General features: G+C 44.4%; 1 protein-coding gene and 1 non-coding gene across 2 annotated transcripts in view; both read left to right on the forward strand.

The window, feature by feature from the left end:
• The first annotated feature begins 3,369 nt into the window (after positions 1-3,369).
• Positions 3,370-3,444, forward strand: Trnaa-cgc (transfer RNA alanine (anticodon CGC)). Its single transcript has one exon. It is a non-coding gene; the product is annotated as a tRNA-Ala (tRNA).
• Positions 3,445-9,606: 6,162 nt separating this feature from the next.
• The window catches only part of LOC126278840 (odorant receptor Or2-like), a 43,618-nt gene continuing 34,956 nt past the window's right edge, over positions 9,607-18,268 (forward strand). Inside the window, exons 1-2 of the mRNA XM_049979116.1 lie at positions 9,607-9,942; positions 14,309-14,787. Coding sequence (XP_049835073.1) covers positions 9,607-9,942; positions 14,309-14,787 — 815 coding nt within the window. The remainder of the gene's footprint in view (positions 9,943-14,308; positions 14,788-18,268) is intronic.

The following is an 18,268-nucleotide window of genomic DNA, read 5'->3' on the forward strand; positions in this document are numbered from 1 at the left end:
AAAACTATCTGGCTGTGTTTTCATCTGACCAATCAGGGTCTCAATGTTAACCTTAAGCTCCGCCTACAAAAATTCTGTCTGTCCAATGAGAAACGTTATACTTTTCGTGGTGGGGCAATGTTTTTAAAGTTTGCAACGTAACAAAGACGCGAAAAAGTCTCACGCGAAAACCTGCAGCTGGTGTGGTCCTTTTAGCGTTATCGTGAGATCTATACTGTTCTTCTGGAGGGCTCTATCTTTTAACATGTGTTGGAGGGTGATCCTAATGTAACAGATACGCGAAAAAGTCTCACGCTAAAACTTGCGGGTGGTAGTGGCCCTTTTTGTGTTATCGTAAGATCTAAACTGTTTTTCTGGAGGGCTCTAGCTTTTAAAATGGGCTGGGGGCTGGTCCTTGACGTAACGGAGATGCGATAAAGTCTCACGCTAAAACGTGCGGGTTGTGTGGCCCTAGTGGCTAGCTGGCGACGTGGGTGTCCAGTCCGTCCGTTATCGTAGGTCCTTCTAGATTAAGACGGTTCTGCTCTCGGCTTCTGTTCTCGTTTCTCCCCTCGGAACTGCGTCGGTCTCACGGTGGGAAGGTACAACATGCATTTAGGCATTCTTGTGTTAGTCTGTCGTATTGCATTTGCTCACTCGTTACTCGTATTACTTTGGTTAATTTAATGTCACGATTTATTGGGAGCTATGTGACATACTACTGGATTTGCTTATCATGTCAGGGTTTTCATGGAAGGTGTTGGATTTGCCTGACACCTTACAACAAATAAAAATAAAATGTTTATGAACCCGAAAAAAGTCAAGTCATAAGTTTAAGTAAACGCAATCAACGATACAACAAGAATCAGATTAATTTTTCAAGGAACTCCTTGACAGAGTAGAAAAAGTGACCCATGAGGAAACTCTTCAATTTCGATTCGAATGCACGTGGATGGTTCAAATGGCTCTGAGCACTATGGGACTTAACATCCGTGATCATCAGTCCCCTAGAACTTAGAACTACTTAAACCTAACTAACCTAAGGGCATCACACACATCCATGTCCGAGGCAGGAGTCGAACCCGCTACCGTAGCAGTCACACTGTTCCGAACTGAGCGCCTAGAACCGCTAGACCACCACGGACAGCACCGCGCGTGGATTACTGCCAAGATTTTTTATATCTTATGCTATATTACTGAAAATGGCTGCAGCAGTATACTGCACATCTTTCTGCACAAGAGTTAAGAAAGTTTGCAGGTTTCATTTCTGCCGAGTATTAACTGAGTGAATGCTGTTTATTCTTGGAAATAAGCTAATATTGTTATCAAGAAAATACCGTAAGGAACTTATATATTGAGAGGCCAATGTAAAAATTTCTTGGAAATAAGCTAATATTGTTAACAAGAAATGGCAGTAAGGTATATATATATATATATATATATATATATATATATATATATATATATATATATATATATATTGATAGGCCAATGTCAAAATACCAAGATTCGTTAACAGTTGTGGACAAGAGGTTCGTGAACTTACACCGCTTATGGCCCGCACCGTCCGTTTCTGGGCCAAAATATCCTTTTAGAATGGAATACTTATCCCAAAGTATAATACCATACAACATAAGCACATGAAAATAGGAAAAGTAGACTAATTTTCGTGTAGGACGGTCACTCTCTTCAGATACCTAGGGAGCTGAACTGTTCAGTTTCACTAGTCATATGCCCACTCTGTGAAATTAAAACGTCAGGTTTTGTTGAATTGTGTGTTAGGAACCTTAGAAACTAAGTCTTACTGTGATCTAGCGTTAATTTATTTTCTACAATCCCTAGACTTATGTCATGAACTTTACTATTAGAAACAGAGCCAAAGTTTGAACCGATTGTGAGCTACTCCCCGCATTCTGTAATGGGTCCAACGTCTGGAGCAATATTTTGTGATCAACACAAACGCCTTAGTTAAATCAAAAAAATCTGCCTAGTGTCTGAACCCTTGGGTTTAACCCATAGAGTACCTCACACAGAAAAGAGACTACAGTATTTTATTTGTTAAACGACCCTAAAGCTGAACTGTACATTTGATAGCAAATCGTATGATATAAAATTATCAATTTTCCTTGCATACACAGCCTTTCCAGTAACTTTAGCAAACATTGATGCCATAGAAACAAGTCTAAAATTGTATACATTATCCCTTTCTCCCTTTCTATACAGAGGATTTACTACTGAGTACTTTAATCGTCCAAGAAACTGACCATTCCTAAAGGTAAAATTACAAATATGGCTAAAGACAGAGCTACCATGTGTAGCACAGTACTTTAATATTCTGCTACGCACACCATCATATCCATGAGAGTCTTTGTCTTCAGTGATTTAATTATTGACTCAATGTCCCCCTTGTGAGTCTCACAGAGGAGTGTTTCAGGCTTCAATCTCGGAAAGGCATTTACCAAGAGAGTTAAATGATTTCCTGTACAAACTAAAATTGTATTGAATTCATCAGCAGTGTTAAGAAAATGATTATTAAATACTGTACATGTATCTGGTTTATCACTAACAGAAATATTTTTACTGTGAACTTACTTTACATTGTCGACCTTGTGCTGCTGACCACACACTTCCTTCACAACTGACCATATTGTTTTTATTTTGTCCTGTGAATTAGCTATTCTATTTGCATACCACACGTTCTTTGCCTTCCTAATAACATTTTAAGAACCTTACTGTACTGTTTGTAATGATCTACTGTAACTTGATTGTACCTACTTCTAACATTCGGATATCATTCCCACATTTTTCTGCATGATGTCCTTATCCCACTAGTCAGCCACCTGGGCTGCCTTTTACTGCTAGTACCCCGTTTAGAGGGTTCTAATGGAAAGCAACTCTCAAAGAGCATAAGGAACATGTTAAGGAAAGCACAATATTCTTCATCTATGTTATCGGCACTATAAACATCGTGCCACTTTTGTTCTTGGTGAGGTATAAAAACATTCTATTGCTGTTTGGTTAACTTTCCTCCATAGTTTGTAATTATATGTGACATTTGTTTATTTAAGAAAGCCTTTTAGTGTTACAATTTGTGCATCATGGTCGGGAAAGTCAGTCACCTTTTCACTAATAGAATGCCCATCAAGTAATGTAGAATGAATAAAAATATTAAACTTCCTGGCAGATTAAAACTGTGTGGCCGACCGAGACTCGAACTCGGGACCTTTGCCTTTCGCGGGCAAGTGCTCTACCAACTGAGCTACCGAAGCACGACTCACGTCCGGTACTCACAGCTTTACTTCTGCCAGTATCCGTCTCCTACCTTCCAAACTTTACAGAAGCTCTTCTGCGAACCATGCAGAACTAGCTGTGAGTACCGGACGTAAGTCGTGCTTCGGTAGCTCAGTTGGTAGAGCACTTGCCCGCGCAAGGCAAAGGTCCCGAGTTCGAGTCTCGGTCGGGCACACAGTTTTAATCTGCCAGGAAGTTTCATATCAGCGCACACTCCGCTTCAGAGTGAAAATCTCATTCTGGAAATAAAAATATTATCTATGACTGTGCTACGGTTCCCCTGCACCCTTGTTGGAAAAAACACTATCTACATCAGATCACATGAATTTAGAAGTCCTACCTACGTCCTTTTTCTTGCACTATCATATACAACACTTACATTGAAGTGACTACATGTAATCGATATCTGGTACTTCCTACAAAGCGAATGAAGAATTGTCTCTAGCTTCAGCAGATATGCTCTGAAGTGAGACTTAGGGGCATATGAAGAACGACATTAGAAGTTTAGTTTCACTAAATTCAAGAGCCCCTGCACAACATTCAAATATCTGTTCAGTGCACTGCCGTGATAGTCCAAGGACTCTAATGGAGTACTGTTTTAGACGTACGTGTCCCCCCTCCCCCCCCTCCCTGCAAGGAACACATTGAGAAACAGCCAGCTAATCTGTGTCCCGGTAAAGGAAGCCTCTGAACTGTCAAATTATCTATGCGGTGTTCTGATATACCAACAATAAACCAATTGTTGTAATCCTTGCAAAGCTACAATGAATTCTTCATGCCTCACGCTTTCATTAATGCCAGCGTGGTTAGGGAACTGGCTTGTGTTTGTCAGAAGTGTGATTTTAGTTTTACATGCAAGCCCCATCAAACTGCAAAGAAGTTATCTAGTAATATTATACAGTGGGCAGTGTGCAGTCAAGTACCCTAAAACTCTGAATTCTACAATTCATTTTTGATGTTCTAATTTCCGTTCATGCGCCCGTTTTCCCTTCATAAATTCAACAACTGTGAGATGTCAATCTAAAAATCGTTCCTGGCATGCCCCTTGAATTAACTAACGCACTTTACAGTAATATATGAAATATCCATACTCTTCGTTCATTTTATCGAATACTGTTGCAACTGACAATGGAATAATGGGTTACACTTCAGAAATTTTGCCGGCCGAAGTGGCCGTGCGGTTCTACAAGCTGCAGTCTGGAACCGCGAGACCGCTACGGTCGCAGGTTCGAATCCTGCCTCGGGCATTGATGTGTGTGATGTCCTTAGGTTAGTTAGGTTTAACTAGTCTAAGTTCTAGGGGACTATTGGCCTCAGAAGTTGAGTCCGCTAGTGCTAAGAGCCATTTGAACTATTATTTTTTTCAGAAATTTTGCTGTTCGTATCATCAACTTCTTCAAGCGCTACGTACCTTCAAATTAGCATAAAGTGCTTCTTGATGTGCATGACATTGAATCCCATTTGTCGATCGTTGTGATTTTTTGCTCTTTCATTGTCATCTAAAGGTTTAAATTCTTTCTGCATGCAATCCCGCGTCTGGTCTTCCTGATTCAGGTTTTCCGTGATTTCCCTAAATCGCTTCAGGCAAATGCTGAGATGGTTCCTTTGAAACGACACGGCCGACTTGCTTCATTGTCCTTCCCTAATCCGATGAGATCGATGACCTCGCAGTTTGGTCTCTACCCCCAAACAACCCAACCAAAGCCAACGTTCTGCATGGCACTATAGGGTTTCGTAGCAAACAACCGCTACCCGTCGCTTACGAATTCTCATAACTCCCATCTGTCGTTCCCATTCATTTTAAAGAATTATGACGACAGATCGCTAGATCATCTCTTTTTGGACAAACAGGCATTGGCCCTGTAAACATCCTTCGTACCACGAACAAATGGCACAGGGTTAAAATCGCTGACAGCACGATTCCGATAAACTGAGTGAGTTGAGCCGACAGCGAAATGCCGCAATATATTGTTAAATGAAATGTCGTGCTGTTCCGGGTATCTCCGAGAATCACCGAGCAAAGCCGAGCGTGGGGCCTTGCATTGGCCTAAACGCGAACAGCACACGCTGCACGTGTGAAGTTTGGCACTCCATTGCCGGGCCTTATCTAGATGTCGCGGGACTCAGTGAAGTGAAAATGAAAGCTGAGGAGGATTTCTGGTCGGAAGAATATATCATAATATCAACAGCAGTAGAAAATGGCATTCGTTACAGCACAATGAAGCGCCTAAGAAAATGGTATAGGCATTCGTATTCAAATACAGATATGTAAAAAAAAATACAAAATAAAAAAAATTTGTGGCAGAATACCGCGCTGCGGTCAGAACCTCTGTATAAGACGATAAGTGTATGGCGCAGTTGTTTCTACTGCTACAATGGCGGGTTATGAAGACTTCAGTGAGTTTTCACCTGTTGTTATGGTCGGTGCACGAGCCATGGAACGCAGCATAGCCGAGGTAGCGATGTAGTGGGGATTTTCCCGTACGATCATTTCAGGAGAGTAACATGAAAATCAGGATTCCACTAAAAATCAAATCTCCGATATTTCTGCTGTCGGAAGCAGATTCTGCAAGAACGGGACCTACGACGGCGGAAGAGAATCGTTAAATGTGACACAAGTGCAACCCTTCAGCAAACTGCTGCACACTTCAATGCTGGGCCATCCATAAGTCTCAGCGTGCGAACCACTCAATGAAACATCATCGATATGGTCTTTCAGAGCCAAAGGCCCACTTGTGTACCCTTGATGACTGCACGACACAAATCTTTACGCCTCGTCTAGACCTGTCAATACCGACATTGGGCTGTTGATGACTGGAAACATGTTGTCTGGCCGGACGAGTCTCGTTTCAAATTGTATCGAGCGGATGGACGTGTATGTGTAAGAAATCCTCATGAGTCCCTGGATCCTGCATGTCAGCAGTGGACTGTTCAAGGTGGTAAAGGCTCTGTAATGGTGTGGGGCGTGTGCAGTTGGTGTGATATGGGACCGCTGATATGCCTACATGCGACTCTGACAGGCGACACGTACGTAAGCATCCTTTCTCATCACCTGAATCCAGTCATGTCCATTGTGCATTCCGATGGACTTAGGTAATTTCAGCAGGACAATGGGACACCTCACACTCCAGAATTGCTACACAGTGGCTCCAGGAACACTCTTCTGAGTTTAAATACTTCTGCTGGCCACCAAACAGAATAGCCATGAACGTTATTATGCGCATCCGGGATGCCTTGCAACGTTCTGTTCAGAAGGGATCTCCACCCCTCGTACTCATACGGATTTATGAACAGCCCTGCCAGATTCATGGTGTCATTTCCCTCCAGCACGGCTTCAGACATTAGCCGAGTCCATGCTACATCGTGTTGCGGCACTTCTGCGCTCTTGCGGGGCCCTAAACGATATTAGGCAGCTCTGCCAGTTTCTTTCGCTCTTCAGTAAAGTATTCATTACTGTTATGAAGGTGGGGCAGAAAGTGAATAATTGTAAATAGTTCAGCGATGGAGTGCTCTCATCAGATTCGTTTGCAAACCAACGCTGACACATTAGTCCAGATGTACATGCCGATGTAATAATCATAAATCGAAGAGATGAACATATGATGCCAATGAAAGTGTAATTCAGTAGGTAAGGAGAGATGATAATCGCATAATAGTAGGAAATAAGAATAATGTTGTAGGGGTAGGAGCGGAAAAAAAGGTTTACTGTAGAGTGAGGTCTTGGTAATAGGAATGAGAGAGGAGATACCTGCCTCGTGATGGCTGGGTGTTGTGTGATGTCCTTAGGTTAGTTAGGTTTAAGTAGTTCTAAGTTCTAGGGGACTGATGACCATAGATGTTAAGTACCATAGTGCTCAGAGCCATTTCAACCATTTTTTAGAGGAGATAGACTCATTGACTTGTGTAATAAATTTCAGGTAGAAATTTTGTTCAAGAATTACAAGAGGAACAGGTATAGGTGCAACAGTCCTTAACACAAGAGAATGCTCCAGCTGAGTTCCATCGTGGTCACATACAGGTTCCAGAATGAGATACTGCATTGGAAGAAACCTAGGAGCTAGTTTGGACACATATTGTGATGTAATAATGATGCCAAGTAGGCTGAAGTTTAAGAGAATCGAACGGAAGAATCAATGCCGATTGAAATGTAATACTGAAATACTAAGAAAGGTTGAGACGTATTTGAAGTTCGCTAATGAACTGCTTACTGCAATAAGGAATAAACTGCAGGATTTGAAGGAGATTCTAGTTCACATCTCTAAAAGGGACAATTGCCGATGTTGGAAAGACAAACACGGGTACGAATAAGGTTACTTCAAAGCAATCTTGGGTAACAGGAGCCATACTTCAGTTGTTCGATGAAAGAAGCGAGTACAAAAACGACCAGGGAAAGACAAGAAAAAAGCAATATCAATTATTGCAGAAACAGGTAGTTCAAGGAAGTGAAGACGAAATAACTGCAGGAAATCTGAAGAAGTTGGAAAAGAAAGGACTCATTCAGCAACCAGTGAAATCAAACAACCAACTGGGGCAACAGTAATGGTTCAATGAGACTTCCACCATAAAACGCAGAAGATAGGTAGTATAGTTGGGAAGAGTACATTGGAGACGTCTGTGAGGGAAGAGAAATTTTCTAATGACGTGCTGCAACAAGAAACTGTAGTCGATATGGAAGGTACAGGGGAAAGAGTTTTAAAGACAGAATTTAAAAACTTTTGGAAGACTTTAGATCATCACCTAAGATAGAAAGGACGGAGCACAATGCATAGAAATTTCTAAGCTTATTTGGGGAAGTGACAACCAAAGGACTGTTCAAGTTTGTGTGCAGAATCTATGAGACTGGAGACGAACAATAAGACTTTGGAGAAAAACATCATCCATCTCGCGTAAGTGGGAGAACTACCTCACAGTCAGCTTAATAGACCATGCACCGAGGGAAAGAATATTATCAGCAAGAACGGAAACAAAAATTGAAGATGTGTTACATTACCATCAGCTTGGCTTTACGACTGATAAGATCACGTCAGAAGCCCCATGAGCCTTTTCACCGATGGTGCTGCTGTTTATAGGGAAGAAGAAACTCGGAGAATTGAAAATAAATACTGGAAGGCTTGCCGACGTTTGGTGCAGCGATTGGTAGTTGATTGTAAGCTCAAATGTAATGTGCTGCGCCTAGATACGTAGGTAGACCCAATGTTGTATGATTACACGATTTGCCAAAAGTCGCTGAAACCAATTAGGTCCATGAAATACCTGGGGAGAGGCGTATGGACCGACGTAAACCAGAAAAACCACATAAAACCAATTATTGGCAAAACAGAAAACAACAGTGTTTTATTGGAACAATAATCAGGAAGTGTAGTCCCACCAAGAAGCAAATGGTTGGCGAAACATTCGTTCAATTGACAACTGAGTATGTCTCGTCTGACTGGGACCCTTACTAGATAGGACTGAGAGAGAAGATCCAAAGAAGAGCAGTGCATTTAGCTGCAGATTCGTTTAGTAAGTGCGAAAGAGATGCTCACCCAGCTCCAGTAGCACACGCTAGAAGTGAGGTATTGTGCGTCACGATGAGGTTTCCCGTTAAAATTCCAATTGCGCACATTCTGAGAAGAGACAAGCAGTACATTGTTTCCTCCCAGGTATAATCAAAAATGGTTCAAATGGCTCTGAGCGCTATGGGACTTAACATCTGAGGTCATCAGTCCCCTAGTACTTAGATCTACTTAAACCTGACTAACCTAAGGACACCACACACATCAATGCCCGAGGCAGGATTCGAACCTTCGACCATACGGGTCCTGCGGTTCCAGACTATAGCGCTTAGAACCGCTCGGCCACCTCGGTGGGCCACGTACAATCATGGAACGTCCCGGTTCGACCTCACACGGAGACTTACCAATAGTTTTTCCTGCATGATGTTGAGCTGATTTAGATATAAATATACATTAAATTCACTACTAATATAAGACGCTTTTAATGAAAATTAAGGATGGCACTTTCGAAATGTGATTCATAATTGGCTCCAAATCTTGGAGACCTTGTAAGTAACCAAACGCTTTTTCTGCAGAGTTGCTGTTGTAAATAACGTCACCTGATTCACGCTGGAGTAATTAGGAAAAATGAAAACTTTCAAAACATTGAAACATACGATATAATTATTGTTATCAGAGCGCTGTACTATTACAATGTTCTCGAGTTTCCAGATGGATGAGTTCGTCCAAACATCGCTGCATTTCGAAGAACTCAGCCAGCTGGAATTCACGTGAAATTCATATACCTATAAACACCTAAATCACTACGTCTGTTGTAGAGAGTGAAAGCACTGACGTCGTGATGCTGTTGACTTCATCGTGGAAGCCGTCAGCTGCAGCTGCAGATGATGTCAGCGACCTGGACTACCTGCTGAAGATCCTGCACTGGTCGGGTACGATGCGCCACCCGCACGCTGGTCCCTGGGCCAGCCGCGCCCACTACCTGATCAACGCGTTCTCGACGGTGGCGCTGCTGCTGTTCATTTGCTCGCAGGCTGTCCTCCTTTGGCGGGACGGAGCGGCAGACCTCGAGCGGTTCACCCTGTCACTGAGCGTCCTGGACACGACGAGCGTCTTTATGATCCGCCTCAGGCACATAGCAGCACTGGAGGCAGATTTCCACAGGCTTGCCATGCAGGTTAGTAGCTTCGGTGGGGCTTATTTCTCAATTGATCTTCAGTCTTCTCGATACACTGAAATATATCCAGAAGAATTTCACTGTACAATATTCCTACGCAGTATTTCGGGGTAAAATTCATGAATCAACGGTTCACGGAACTCTTGCCATTTCACATTTGTATGCATTGTCATGCACTGTCAACATTTCAACGACTTCCTCCAACGTCGTTGTCAGGAATTTTCTGCTGGTCACTGAGTATCTTATGTAGTTGGCTGAAGTGGCAATGGAAATTTCATGAAGTCACCTAATTTCCATATGCTACAAAAGTCGATTTAGATCTCTGTAATGGAAGAACAATGCTAGCGAAGTTGACTTTAAATGCTAACATTTTAGGTTAGGCTTTACCTTGACTGTTATTGACATTTTGTTTACAAAATATGACAGTATACATGTGATGTGTTACGACAGTGAAAGGAACCTGTGACAACTGGAGACAGTACCACAAGTTCCTCCAAAACGTCGTAACACAACACATGCAGAAACATCATATTAACAAATTCAAATCTACCTGATCATGGACGTTTAAACGTTTGAAACGCGTCGTGGAGATAAAGAAACAGTGACTGATAACAGTAAAATTGTTGTTCCATTTAATTAGCGACGTTGCTTTCGACAGAAGGCGGATGATTCACTTTACGCTTCTGTTGCCTTTCAGAACTAAGGTGCCGTTGGGCTTCTTTGAGAACAGAATCGTAAAGGGTAGATGCATGGCAGGATACACTGATGAGCCAAAACATTATAGCCAATTGCTTAATACACTCCTGGAAATGGAAAAAAGAACACATTGACACCGGTGTGTCAGACCCACCATACTTGCTCCGGACACTGCGAGAGGGCTGTACAAGCAATGATCACACGCACGGCACAGGGGACACACCAGGAACCAGTGGTGTTGGCCGTCGAATGGTGATAGCTGCGCAGCATTTGTGCACCGCCGCCGTCAGTGTCAGCCAGTTTGCCGTGGCATACGGAGCTCCATCGCAGTCTTCAACACTGGTAGCATGCCGCGACAGCGTGGACGTGAACCGTATATGCAGTTGACGGACTTTGAGCGAGGGCGTATAGTGGGCATGCGGGAGGCCGGGTGGACGTACCGCCGAATTGCTCAACACGTGGGGCGTGAGGTCTCCACAGTACATCGATGTTGTCGCCAGTGATCGGCGGAAGGTGCACTTGCCCGTCGACCTGGGACCGGACCGCAGCGACGCACGGATGCACGACGAGACCGTAGGATCCTACGCAGTGCCGTAGGGGACCGCACCGCCACTTCCCAGCAAATTAGGGACACTGTTGCTCCTGGGGTATCGGCGAGGACCATTCGTAACCGTCTCCATGAAGCTGGGCTACGGTCCGCACACAGTTAGGCCGTCTTCCGCTCACGCCCGAACATCGTGCAGCCCGCCTCCAGTGGTGTCGCGACAGGCGTGAATGGAGGGACGAATGGAGACGTGTCGTCTTCAGCGATGAGAGTCGCTTCTCCCTTGGTGCCAATGATGGTCGTATGCGTGTTTGGCGCCGTGCAGGTGAGCGCCACAATCAGGACTGCATACGACCGAGGCACACAGGGCCAACACCCGGCATCATGGTGTGGGGAGAGATCTCCTACACTGGCCGTACACCTCTGGTGATCGTCGAGGGGACACTGAATAGTGCACGGTACATCCAAACCGTCATCGAACCCATCGTTCTACCATTCCTAGACCGGCAAGGGAACTTGCTGTTCCAACAGGACAATGCACATCCGCACGTATCCCGTGCCACCCAACGTGCTCTAGAAGGTGTAAGTCAATTACCCTGGCCAGCAAGATCTCCGGATCTGTCCCCCATTGAGCATGTTTGGGACTGGATGAAGCGTCGCCTCACGCGGTCTGCACGTCCAGCACGAACGCTGGTCCAACTGAGGTGCCAGGTGGAAATGGCATGGCAAGCCTTCCACAGGACTACATCCAGCATCTCTACGATCGTCTCCATGGGAGAATAGCAGCCTGCATTGCTGCGAAAGGTGGATATACACTGTACTAGTTCCGACATTGTGCATGCTCTGTTGCCTGTGTCTATGTGCCTGTGGTTCTGTCAGTGTGATCATGTGATGTATCTGACCCCAGGAATGTGTCAATAAAGTTTCCCCTTCCTGGGACAATGAATTCATGGTGTTCTTATTTCAATTTCCAGGAGTGTATAATCTTTGGCCCAGAATGGTAGTTGTGTGACTTCTTGAAGTCTCGGTGATACTTCTCAGCCAATAAATAATGTAAAACAACGACAGTGAAGGCACTGAAGTGAAACGATCGTATGGTATTGATGGCCGTGAGGCCCTACCTGGGGAATATCGGTCGTCGAGTTGCAAATGTCTGTAGTTGACTCCACATTCGGCAACTCGAGTGTCGATTATGATGAATGATGAGGACAACACGACATCCAGTCCCCGAGGGGAGAAAGTCTCAGATGCGGCAGGCAATCGAACTCAGAAGCGTCCAGAACAGCGAGAAGCTTTTATTCAGCTTTGCAACATTCTTAAACTAAGTAATGAAAAGTTATTTCCCCATTCTAGAGGAATTACTGTAATTGGTAGAAATCAAACTGGGTCACTAAGGTATGATGAAACTGAAAACGGCTGCTGTTAGCTGACCGATGTCAGAAATGCAAGAAATAATAATGATATAACATACTAAAAGTAACTACGCTTGGTAACATATCGTACCTGTAATGATAGCCTGACGGGGTGGTCGAGTGGTTCTAGGCGCTACAGTCCGGAACCGCGCGACCGCTACGGTCGTAGGTTCGACTCCTGCCATGGGCATGGATGTGTGTGATGACCTTAGGTTAGTTAGGTTTAAGTAGTTTTAAGTTTTGGGGGATTGATGACCTTAGAAGTTAAGTCCCATAGTGCTCAGAGCCATTTGAACCATTTGAACCACTAATGATAACAGCGTTTCAAATGAGTCTCCTACTGCCAAAAATTTAAATTCACTGTTCATTGCCATATCTCGAGACCTTTGATGCCGAGGTCATTGGTCCCAAGGCCTACACACTACTTAATATAGCTTATACTAACTTACACTAAGGACAACGCTCTCATGCCCAAGGGAATACTCGAACCTCCGACAGGGGGGGAGGGGGAGGGGGACCGCGCGAACCATGGCAAAGTGCCCAAGACCTCACGTGGCGTACGGGAAGGTGTCGTCGATTCGTCGATGACTGGCTATAGGAGGATACAAGGTGACTTGGACAGGATTTGTGATTGGTGTAAAGCATGGCAGCTAACTCTAAATACAGATAAATGTAAATTAATGCAGATGAATGGGAAAAAGAATCCCGTAATATTTGAATACTCCATTAGTAGCGTAGCTCTTGACACAGTCACGCCGATTAAATATTTGGGCATAACATTGCAGAGCGATATGAAGTGGGTCTACTACGTAATGGCAGTTGTGGGGGAAGGCGGATAGTCGTCTTCGGTTCATTGGTAAAATTTTGCGGAGATGTGGGTCATCTGCAAAGGACTCCGCTTGTAAAACACTAATACGACCTATTCTTGAGTATTGCTCGTGCGTTTGGGATCCCTATCAGGTCGGATTGAGGGAGGACATAGAATCAATTCAGAGCCGGGCTGCTAGATTTCTTACTGGTAGGATTGATCATCAGGCGAGTGTTACGGAAATGCTTCAGGAACTCGGGTGGAAGTCGCTGGAGGAAAGGAGACGCTCTTTTCGTGAAACGCTACTGAGGAAATATAGAGGACCAGAATTTGAGACTGACTGCAGTACAATTTTACTGCCGTCAACTTATATTTCACTGAAAGACCACAAAGATAAGATAAGAGAGATTAGGGCTCGCTCAGAGGCAAATAGGCTGTCATTTTTCCCTCAGTCTGTGTGCGAGTGGAACAAGGAGAGAGGATGCTAGTTGTAGTACGAGGTACCCTCCGCCACGGACTGTATGGTGGATTGCGCAGTATGTATGTAGATGTAGATATGCTTTTTGAACACAGCCGAACTTCTTGCGATTCCAAGCGCAGCCTGTCGCTCTCCACCATCAACAGGTGAGGCGCGGCCATAGACTGAGGTGAAGGACACACAACGCAGTTTTATTCACAGTAATATATGTAACATTGTTGGTTAAACGTAGAAACGGTGCTCTGCTGTACTAGTGTAAACACTCACATTTCACTAAGACGACATGGTGCAGTAAACAAACTGAAATAAATTGTGACTGTTATTGTAAGTTGTAGTTTCAAATGACACTGATCTGGTTGCATTAACTAGTACTGTGGCATCTCGCCCAAAGCGTGTAAGTACGCAGTGGGTAATGTGACTGTTTGCAGGAGCGCCGCGACTTCGGCGAGTTCCTCAGCGCCGACGACCTGCGGCTGGTTCACCTGAGGAGCCGCTCCATACGGCGGGTCGTTTCGGTCTACCTGTTGTCGGGCGTCTTCACTTCCATCGTGTACGCCGCTACACCCATCAGCGCTGAGGGGCTGCCGTTTATCCTGGCGCTGCCGTACGATGCGACGCGGCCGCTCGCCTTCGCTGCCACGTGGCTCTACAGCGCCTACATTGTCTTCAGCGTGGACATCGGGACCATGGCTGCCGACTCCTTCAACATCACCCTGATGGTCCAGCTGCGCAACCAACTCGATTTGCTGAGCAGAAACCTTCGCAGCCTAAACGACAGTGTCTCACCCACGAAACCGACTTCGTTCCAAACACACTCTATCAAAAATATACGTAGCTCAGAAGATTTAAGCCACGACATCCATTATCGGTTGCGAAAGAGCGTCCTTCATCATCAAGCAATCATAAGGTATGAATATATAATACAGCAAACCACAAGCTGTGTTGGGAACACATACAGATTCTGGGTTTAGTTTTTGATAAATAGTTTTTATTTCGCAATTTCGGTGGGTCATCATTACTGCCATGAATGTTCGATGTTTTGTTACGGCATACAGGGTGAATCACATAAAACTTGCATCGCAAATATTGCGGAAATGGAAAGTGCTACTGATGTGCGGTTTTCACTGAATGGATTGGTAGCAATAATACGTAGAGAGGTTTTTGTGCAAACATACACTTTTTTAAGTGGAACAACGCTTATTGGCATTAACAGACTAACAGTAGGAGAAATTAGAATGTGGTGGTGTTTGTTGAAGGAGTCTGGTGCTATTCCTTTACAGAATATCGTATTTTGAAAATTTGCTACAGCTACATTTGTACAAGACCTGTGGTAGCACACAATAGGGAACAACACAGGTGCATACAGTAGTTATATGGATTCTTCCCAGTAACGAGACAATTGACCATCACAGGTTGTGTTCAAAATGACCACCGACAGCGGCAATGCACGCATCCGTCTGGTATGGAACGACTGCTGTACACGTGTTAGCATTTCAGCGGAGATTTCCGAACAGGCTGCAGTAATACACCGAAGCATATCATACAGTGTAGCAGTGGCTGCTCAAGGAAAGACCTTTTAAGAAGTAGAGTAAATGTTGACTTCTGCGCTAGATACACTTGGCTCCTACTACAAAGCCAACCATCTAACGCCAAATCCCAACAAGGCTCAGGTGTGCGCATTTCACTTGAAGAATACAGAAGCTCGGCGGGAACTGGGCGTTACATGGTACGTCAAACGACTGGGACATCGATCAACACAAGTGTATCTGGGTGTTACCCTTGACCGATCTCTGTCCTTCAAGAAACATTTCCGTATCACCAGGCTTAATGTTAGTTCATGGAACAACATCTTGAGGAAGCTCACATCCACCGCCTGGGGAGCAACTCCTCCCGTTCTGAGAATTTCGGCTCTTGCTTTGTGTGTGTCCGCAGCAGAGTATGCTTCACCTGTCTGGAGTGCATCCACTCACACCAAACAGGTTGATATTGCAATCAATGAGGCCGCCCGAATCTTGTCGGGATGTATGAAGCGAAGTCCAGCCAATAAAACCTACCCGACTGTTGGAGTAGCCCCCCCCCCCCTTCCCCCTCAGACACACAGTATTAGAAGGGCTGTTGCTGCTGATGTAGAGAGGGCAAAGCAAATTTATGATCCTCGACATCCACTGCATGATTATCAAGCAGTAGTCCGTCGACTGAAGTCGAGAATGAGCTCAATCGTCTTAGGGTGGGCATTGCTCTATGCAAGACCAACATGTGAATATGGGGCATTCTTCCAGCTGATGGAGATACATCCTACGAGTGCAGAACAAAGTAAGACCCGGCCCAATTGCTAATTTGTCCTCAACTTGAATAACACTGCACAACACAGGACCTGATCGAGGGAACAAACAAGGCCATCGTAGTTGCTACCTTCTGGATATCTGACCGGATACGGAAATGAATGAAAGATGAATAGGGTGTAGTTGGTATGTCCTTGTAGACAGCGGCTTTCGGGTTTTCCTGCGGAAAAAAGTCTACAGGCGTCAAATCTGGAGAACATCTTGGCCAAGGTACACGATTTCTACATCCAATCCAGCGATTTGGAAGACATGTTGGAGTACATCGGGCACTGTGGGCCTGACAGCCACCATGTTGGTACCACAGCTCCCTCCAAGTCTGCAGAGAAACGTCTTCCAACACCTGTGCAAAAGGATCTGTTAGAAAGCTGCGATACTTTTGCCCATACTGTGTTCCGTCTATTAAAAATGAACATGTGAGCTGATGAATCACTATCTCATACAACACGTTTGCACTCCATGGACGCTGACATTCCACTTGCCGATGGCAACGGGGATTGTCAGCAGACCAATAGTGCATGTTTCGGCGGTTAGTCTGCCCATGATTGGTGAATGGAGTTCATCACTAAACAAGATACATGATATATCTGGAGTATTCTGTCTAAATGCCCACGTACAGAAGTTAACATGAGTCTCATAACCGTTTCCATGCAGCTCTTGAAGGAGAGAGACGTATAGGCAGGGAACCTACGTCATTGGAGAATGCGTAGGACCCTTCCCTGATTCATGCCACTTCCTCGTATGAATGCGAGGGATTTAACATGTGAATCAACTGTGCTAGCAACAATAACATTATTATTTCTCCCTCGCCCATCGTCACTTGCTTTTTTCCGTTACGTTGTCTAGGTGCTATACTAACACTTTAACTTTACTGGATGAAGAGGTTGCTAAATAAGAGCAGAGAAGGTTGATGTCTATTGGGATATCCTGCTGCATATACCGTACAAGAACGCACTGCATTCTTTCTACATTCGCCATACACAATCAGCATGTCGGTTTTTTAAACATTGGAACATAACGTCATCCACTCATGACCTACTGCTTGGACTGTCACACACACTAACTAGTTAGCAAGTCGCAGTGCAGTCTGTAAGCAAACATAGCAACATCGTACCTAGCAACTACGTAGGATGAGTGGCACAATAAAGTGTTGGTGTCGAAACTTTTCAAATTGCGATATCTTGTAAATGACGCGCACTATAATCCTGCAGCAAAAACCAGTGACATTCTAATTTACCCTACTTTTAGTTTGTTAGAGTCAGTAGACATTGAGGCACTTAAATTCGTATGTTTGCACAAAAAATACACGTTCTTTGTATTTTTACAATCTCTTTATTGGAGGGAGTACGAGCCTCTAATTACTAATTCATTCGGAGAAAACCTCACATAAAGATCACTTTCCTTTTCCACAGGAGGACGAGACTCGAGACTGAAGAAGTTGTTGTGACTACGACACATTTCAATCCACAAGGTAGCATGAGAAGTACTGTGAAGGAATGTGTGATCACACAGATGAGTGTCTTGCGCATCTTCCGTTTACATAAATTCCAAATTTACATCTGCCCCACCACTCGGATGACGTGATTCTCAACGTTGTATAGAGTACCGTCTGTTTGCCACTTAGCGCCTGGGAGACCGAACTGTTTTTGGAACTTCTGTTCTTAACGTACGAAGCACCGATGACGAACTACCGTAATTTAAATTTATGTAACGGGCAGTACTATGCAGAAAATCCACGATTGCTTCGTCAAGTAAAACACCGACGGCGGCGGTGCGTAGACATATGGCGCGGACCATAGGAATTTTCACAGTGAGTCCCTACTTCATCCCAGGAGAGTTCAGTGGGAATATAGTCCTGTTCTTCTAGAAGACGTACAACTGGATAATCGGCAGTGTATGTAATTCCACAACAACGGCTGTCTGGCTCACTCTTTGAATGTTGCAGCCCAAGTATTGTACGTAAAGTTTGCTGATGGTTGAATAGATTGCAATGTTGCAGTATAATGGGAAGACAGATCCGCTGATTTAACTCGGTTTCTTTCTATGGGG

This window comes from Schistocerca gregaria, chromosome 6, assembly GCF_023897955.1.
Source record: "Schistocerca gregaria isolate iqSchGreg1 chromosome 6, iqSchGreg1.2, whole genome shotgun sequence".
NCBI lineage: Eukaryota > Metazoa > Arthropoda > Insecta > Orthoptera > Acrididae > Schistocerca > Schistocerca gregaria.